The following is a 7835-nucleotide window of genomic DNA, read 5'->3' as shown; positions in this document are numbered from 1 at the left end:
AAGGAGGGGGAAGTGAAATGGTTTATTCCTCGTGTGAGACTCAACGGAATTTTGGTCTTGGAGGTTTTTGGGGGGACCAGAGTGCCCCAAAACACTATATATTTTTGGGTGGTGGTAGCCTATCAGATCTAAGCTGGTAATTAAGCTTAGAGAAATTCATGCTGGTACCCCAATTTTTTGGACTCTAAGGTTCAGATTGGGGAAAGATATCATGACAGTGGCTCTTTGGCAATGTACACAGGTAAATTCTGGCTCCTTCTCAGGCTCAGGTTGGCCACTCCTGGTCTAGATAATACTTAGGTCCTGTCTCAGTGCAAGGGACTGGTCTAGATGACCTACTGAAGTCCCTTCCAGTCTACATTTCTATGATTCTATATATAACATTAATAACAGTGAAGCATAGAGCTATCAATCAGCTTAATCCCTAAGAGGACACCTTTATTGCAGACTACCATATTTAACAGATCTAAGACTTCATTTACTAAATGAATAGGCTGAAGTTTTGCCTGTCTGGTTTGACTTAACCAGTCAGTTGAGTATTTTTTAAAAAACCCAATTTCAGTTATAAAAAAAAAGAGGGAAATATACTTCGCTGTATTTCATCCGAATTGTACTAAAAAAACTAAATAAAACAAAAAAGACACCTTTGTTTTGCAAATATATTCTGGGAACTTCTCTGATTTTTCAGCTAATGTAACAGAAAACGAACACTCATATCTACCAACTTTTCCCCTAATCCCAAGATCAATGCCCTCTTTACACAGAAAATCAGCATGGAAAGAAGACAATCTTATTACATCATGTGTATGTCTGTAACTTAGTATGTATAAAATCTCTTTACAAAAAACAAAACAGAAAAAACCAACCACACACGCTCCTACACACATTCACACTTAATAAATGTTCATCTGAATACAAAAATATCCAAATGATACACAGAGCACCTCTTCTGTTTTTTTTAAATCTACACAAACTATAACATCACCAGGCTCCTTATTATAAGGAGAAAAATGTATGGTTAGATGTGAGAAGCAATAAAGAGTACGAAAAAGCTAGGTTTCAATCCTGCAGCCGTTAACATATGTTTTACTCACACTGGGTATGTCTATATAGGAGCTGGAGGTGAAATTTCCAGTTTCAAGGAAAGATATTAACATTAGATCTGACTGAGCTCAGGCACTAAAATAAATGTGTAACTACAGGGGTATGAGCAGGAGGAGGTGCTAGACTTCCTACGTATGGTCTCATCTGAGACCCTAGGAATGTATTTGAGCTGCTAGCCCCTCCCTCTGTGGCAGCTACACTTCTACTGTTAGCATGCAGCTTGATTACAACTAGCATGAACATGACTCCTCAAGACGGAAATTGCACCTTCCAGCCCCAATGTAGACATATTTATGTGAGTGATCTCATGGTGCTTATAGTGTTAATCGGGCCCTTAAATTGTAACAATAGTCATCACAATATGGTCTGAGATGGCCCCAGAAATGTTACTAGTTACGGTATTTTGAATGCGTGTGCAGGAGACAAAACATAGCTACTAACAAAAGATTTCATAAGCACCAGTTAAGAGCCAGTCTTCAGTCTCGATCCTTTATCAAGTTGTGTTTAAAGCTTTGAACAATTAGTTTAAAAAAACAACAGTAATTCTTGCATCATTTCTATTTAAAAAAAGTGCCCTTACCTGCACAAGGAAAATGATAAGGAAATAAAAGTTGGCAATTCTTCTAAACTGTTCAAAAAGATTCTTCGGGAGAAAATTCCAGACAGTGTACTGCAGGGTGAAAGAACAGAGAGATAAGCTGTGCAAATAATACCAGCATACAAATTTTCAGAATGTCAATAGAATCAAAGATCGACAACCATCAGGAAGCTACATTTACCCAGGGATTGAAAGTTAAAGAAAGGGAACTTATGTTTAGAATCCTAAGAAATAAGATTTCATTAAAAATAAATAAATAAATGGTTAAGTAGTTATATTGGACAGATGCATCCCTGGTATAAATTTCACAGATGTTATACCCAGGATAGATTTGGCCCAGTTGTTTGTTCTCTTCTTATTGAACCTCTTCAGAAACTCATAATAGCATTAAGCAATTTTAATGGTATACTCTCGGTGTATTTTTAACATGCCTATCACCATTGTATCCAGGCTCATTAGCATCGAATATTGAGAGTAAGGGAGCACTTTGTGAGTAGCTGTTACATGAATGCACAGGGGGAAAACAATCAAGGAGTCTTCCTCTATTGTTTCTCTCACAAAGAGACCAGACATCACCGATGTCATACGCTCTGTGGCACAGGGATGAAAGATTCTTAACCCTTCCCCAGTCCTTGTGCGATGCATAAAGAGGGCTGGCAGAGCAGCAGAAAAGTGCCCTAAAAGTCCTGGATCCAGCCAAGAGAGAACTCCCTCTGGGCAAGGGTTGAGGAAAACAGCTCCAGGTTGCCTCTCTAAACTCAGCATAGGAAACATAGGGTGTGATGCTGGCAGAAGGACTGCAGCAAAGAACACTGCTGTGGAGGTTCTGGGCAGCACTGCCACCAGTAGGGAACAGGCTGCTATAACTCGGACAGGTCCGCAGATCTGTCAGAATTATTCTGGGGCCACTTTGACCCCTGAAGAATTGGGAGGCCACAAAGATGCTTTACAACTCTGCTGAGTGGATATCTGGGGCCTTGTGGGTCTGTTTTCTAGTGGAGAGGAAATCTGTGCTGCAGAGTGTGGATATATTCTAAGATTAACGGTCAAACAGCATGCAGGACGCCGCCTCCTTTCAGGACTCTCAAATCAACTTCAATGCCTGGTTCACAGAGAGCAGCAAAACTCTCCTGCTGCTTACACAGCTTCCAACTCCACCCCTGAGACAATTGTTTCTACACAGAGATCTCACTAACAAAAACAACAGCTCCACCACCATGTGTCTGCCCAAGACCGACTGACTGCTTGCACATTAAGAAAGAACTTGGAACTCTCTCTCTCTCTTTCTAAGAGTGCCACCAGCAGGTTAAATCCAACTTACCCTCTGGGCTATGAATTCCGGTCTGCATCTCTTATAGGTGCAACATACAGAGTCTCGCCCTGTACTCCGCAACAAAGCTACTTGAATTCTCCATCACAACTGGGAAGGCGGATGAGGAAATTCTGTAGCAGATCTGGATAAATTCCAGAATAGAAGTTTTATCTGAATTAAATACGAACGAGGATGCTGTTCCCTCAGAGGGATTTATTTTATATTAAATTCAGCTCGTTTTTCAGCTGACCTTCAGTTTTGGATTGCGTACGTGTTGCAAGTTTTCGCACTGACCATGGTCACAGCATGGTAGAAGTTGGTGGGTGAAGAGAGAAGAAGAATGGAGGTTTTCATAGCTGGGTGGGCAGCTACTGGGGCTTTCGGACCATGGAAGTAGCTTGGTATTGTAGGATATAGACAGTAGCAGATGTTGCTACTAGAACGTCAGCAGTGAAACAGTTAAAGGAGCATCTGCAGCGTGCCTTATTGCCACACAACCGAAGAGACAGCTGGCCTACGTCTAGGGTGACCAGATGTCCCAATTTTGGGGCTGTGTCTTATATAGGCGCCTACTCCCCGTGTCCCGTCCTGATTTTTCACACTTGCTGTCTGATCACCCTATCTACATCTACAAGGTCAGTGGAAAAATTAAACCCACACTCCGGACCACATGCTGTCCTTTATCCATCCACACCCCTCCTCTCCCCTCATGTCAAGTGAATCACATGGTCCCTCCTTTGGGCAATAACTTCCCTGCAACTGCACTCCTGTCTGAAGTAAGTGTGAGCCCAACTAACATCCTCATAAAAGGCTGCAGTGTGATAGGACTGCAGCCCCCGAGACCCACATTGGGACTGAAGACAGATATGTGCGCAGGCTGATAACCACCAGATTAAATTGTTTGTTGCCCGACCTTGAGTCCAAGGTTATTGCTTAGAAAAACTCAGTGAACTCAGAATTAAACTGGTTCAACAGAACAAATCTAGCTCTGACAGAACATAAAACACTGGAACTAAAAGCTTGGGTAGGAACAGACTGGGTGAAACTTCCAGGACTTTGCTAAAAAGTCAATATTTGCACCCTCATTACAATTCCTTCCCACAGAAAAGCCTAAGAAGCTGTTTGACTCCTATACTGCACTTCCTTTCCACATGCAAGAGCAGTGCCAATTGTGCAATTAAGTTGAGAAAATATCCACTTTTGTCTTCTGCCCCTCCCTCCCCAAATCCATTTTCCCCCCCCTCTACTTTTTTTTTTTATTGGGCCTTTGTAGCTTGCAGGTGGAAACAAACAGTTTATGAAATCAGCAGCAGCACAGAACTCTGCTTCTCCAATTGTTCTGGGAGACAGAATCACAGTAAAAAAAAAAAAAAAAAAACCTGTCAAGATTTCACTACAGGTCTGTCTCATCTTACGCTGGGGTTACGTTTCGCGGTCAGCGCGTAAAGCAAAAACCGCGTACAGTCAAAATTACACTGAGTGTAATGGCGGGTGGAATCGCCCACATTACAGGAACAGGATTTAAATTGTTATTTTTCTCTTTTTTTTTTTTTGCCAACCATGTAAAGCTGAATTCGTGCATGTTAAATGCACGTAAGATGTGACAGACCTGTACAATAACTGAAGGATGGGTAGGGGGGTGAGGGTATAGGAAGGGTGCTTTTCTAACATTAGCTGACACACCTGTTTCAAAAAAAAGTCAGGTTATTCCTATTACAGCCATGCGTCACCCAGCCACCACTCTAATTCTAGCATGAGAACAAGCCAATAGTCTCATGAACACCTGCAGTGAGAGGTGACTGTGTTATGCCAGGGGTAGGCAACCTATGGCACGTGTGCCGAAGCGAGCTGATTTTTGGTGGCACTTACACTGCCCAGGTCCTGGCCACCGCTCCGGGGGGCTCTGCATTTTAATTTAATTTTAAATGAAGCTTCTTAAACATTTTAAAAACCTTATTTACTTTATATACAACAATAGTGTAGTTATATATTATAGACTTATAGAAAGACACATTCTAAAAAAATAAAAATGTATTACTGGCATGTGAAACCTTAAATTAGAGTGAATCCATGAAGACTCAGCGCACCACTTCTGAAAGGTTGCAGACCCCGTGTAATGCTCATCAGAAGGTGGGGGTCCATATTTCCAGATTATGTACAACAGTTTTAGCAATACAGATTGAAAGCAGTCATCATGCATCAGGCAACACTGGAGCAGGAGGGAAGGGAAGGTTATCAATGCTGATGTCTTATATCTTGCAAGTTACCAGAGCTGCAGAGGAACGCATCATTCAGGAAGTGCCCTCAGTCCAGTTGTGCTATTTTGCCACTGGACATGAACATCAGAACTGCAAGTCCTGGAATTTAGATTCCTGTCATTTTCAATCCCTGGCTCCTTTGACAGACTACAGTCTAGATGTATCCCTTGCTAGTTTGCTGAAGACATGCAGTAGTGCTGGATCCTGAAGCCCTCCTACATGGGAGTGGGCCCACTAAAAAAAATAATAATAATCACCGTAGCTATTCGTGTGTTTAAGGGCTATAGGATAAGATTCACAGTAAATATATCTAGGGTTATTAGTGCCATTACTGGATTTGTGCTAAGCAACAAAAGGCTTCAGTCCTATGGTATCATGGCCCTTTAACTAAAGTTACCAGGCCTTGAACCTCCCTTCATTGATCAAAGCCACTGAAAGGGCTCCTCAGCTATGTAGCTTTAAGTTCTCTTTGTGTTCCTGACTTAGCAAGCGTCAAGATCTGGCCCACTGGGCGTTTGCACTTCAGTAAACACAATTACACACCAATATGCAACAGAACTCCATGTTCCTTCTTCCAACTTTACAGTTTAAATTCTGGCTTTCTTCATTGACTTATAAACTAGAGTACTGTCTGGATTTTAATTTAGAAAAAAAAAATAAAAAAATCAATGATTCCCAATTTGACACCCCGTCCTACCCACATAAACAATTGGAGAAGGTTAGGGGAAATAGTACAAAATCAATGGGATTCCCGCCTGCAAACAGCTTTTAGTGCTGTATGCCACACATCAAAAGGAAACAATGCTCAAATAATGAAACTTTTCTCTCAGCTGTGAAGATAATCCCTTAAAATCTTGAGACCCCATATTCTCACTTTTCTCTCTTAAAAAAAATAAAAATAAAAAAAAAAATCAAAGTAACTGCACACGTTTTCTATTGGAACATGGCCTGGTTGCCCTGCTTGCAATTTGGTTTCTCACATTTTTTTTCAGAGGTGAGAAAGGGAGAAGATCACTGGGTCATTTGTTTTGGAAAAAACACCACCACAAACTTCAAAAGCAAGTTTAAGAAACAAAAAAGGTCATATAAATGTGTCCTTTGAAAAAAACAAGTCCCTTTTCCCAGAGTCGTACTCACAACATTAATGATGCTTGTGCACAGATAATAAGCAAACAAGACCCATGTCCACATTAGCTTCATTTAAAACATTGGGGGGCAGGAGGAGGAGAGAGGGGTAAGCATGGACACTTCCTTCCCAAATATAAAAAGGTCAAAAAATCAATAGGAAACTAACTTTAAAAAAAAAATCCATGAAGTTCTACACAAGATTAGTGTTTTTTAAATAATTCAACTATTCACTAAAGAAAAATTAAAAAAAAAACAAAAAACCAAATGGATATTCCCCAATGGCACAATCTTGCAGACCTAATGCGAAAAAGTCAAATGGAGTTTTACCGAGGTCAGCCTGCAGGAACTAGTCCCTAGCGCAAAGTCAGTTCTGGTTTTAATGCAGACAGCAAAAGGACATAAAAGGCAGCAGATATTTGAATTGTTTAGAGCAGGAAAAAAAATATGCCCAATGTAACCTTTAAATCATAAGTACAGTATGACTAAAGTCTGTAACTATATACTGGGCATCCCCAAAGCCACCTTAGTAACAAGCTAAATATATAGTCACCCAACTAGCTTAACAATAGCTGATGCCAGCTGTCTGACATCGTATTTCAATTTTTCCAAGTCTTTTGCAATAGCTTGATAGATGTCAAGGAAGATAGGTGTCATCACATTGTGTTCAGAATAGACAAGTGCTATATTAATAGAGTATTGCATGGTTTCCTCTTTATGAGAAAGGCCAAGAGATAAAATACACACTGTACTAAGTTATTTTTGTCCTACTTTAAAAAAAAAGATACTGTCGTGCTTCTAGATATCTGTCCATTTTTTAAATAACCAAACAAATCCCAAATGAAAACCTTGTAAGTCACCAATCACATCAGATATTGTCTTGCCTTTATATTTTCGCTCTCCAAACAATGGAGACCCAGAAAACATCAAAGCAGGTACTATTCTTTGTGCCTCAATATTATTCAGTGCACAGAGGGGAAACTCATGTGTGCATTCACTCAGTGGGCATTAATAAGGAAGTGTATATATAAACCAGTGGTTTGGTGCAATATGAGCTTCCAAGCTGCTTTCAGATTGCATCAGGTAGATCATAAATTAGATTCAGAAGGGGGTAACAATATGCTCAAGTGTTATTAACAAATGCAATTCTAACACCATTTGCACATCTCTCCTTAACCCCAGCAGGACATTTTGTGCAAAATTAGAGAGCAGAACATAACATTTCATCCCCAACCTCTCAGAGGGGTTCAGAGAGAAGAGACTCTTTAATACATGGTATATGATTTTACACTACAACCCACAGTCCTAATTAGATTAATAATCTTGGTTATTAAAACTCCTACCGCACTGGCAATGGAACAGCTGAACACTGGGGCAATTTCTTCTTGCAAAGAGCATTTTAACTACTCAAGTAAATGTCAGGAACCCATGACTGACG

At 40.4% G+C, this 7835-nt stretch overlaps 1 protein-coding gene across 6 annotated transcripts in view; it reads right to left on the bottom strand.

Annotated features, from left to right (window-relative positions):
- ATP11C (ATPase phospholipid transporting 11C (ATP11C blood group)) overlaps window positions 1-7835 on the bottom strand; it is a 118205-nt gene that overhangs the window by 66357 nt on the left and 44013 nt on the right. For 5 of the 6 annotated variants that reach the window (XM_075068870.1, XM_032773213.2, XM_075068867.1 and 2 more), the window contains exon 3: window positions 1685-1774. The exons of the other annotated variant lie outside the window; for it this stretch is intronic. In XM_075068870.1, the coding sequence (XP_074924971.1) occupies window positions 1685-1774 (90 nt within the window). The remainder of the gene's footprint in view (window positions 1-1684; window positions 1775-7835) is intronic. 6 annotated transcript variants of the gene reach the window in all.

The sequence above is a fragment of the Chelonoidis abingdonii genome, chromosome 8, assembly GCF_003597395.2.
Source record: "Chelonoidis abingdonii isolate Lonesome George chromosome 8, CheloAbing_2.0, whole genome shotgun sequence".
Classification (NCBI taxonomy): Eukaryota; Metazoa; Chordata; order Testudines; family Testudinidae; genus Chelonoidis; species Chelonoidis abingdonii.
Note: the sequence above shows the minus strand (reverse complement) of the source record. Positions and strands in the feature narration are given on the sequence as shown.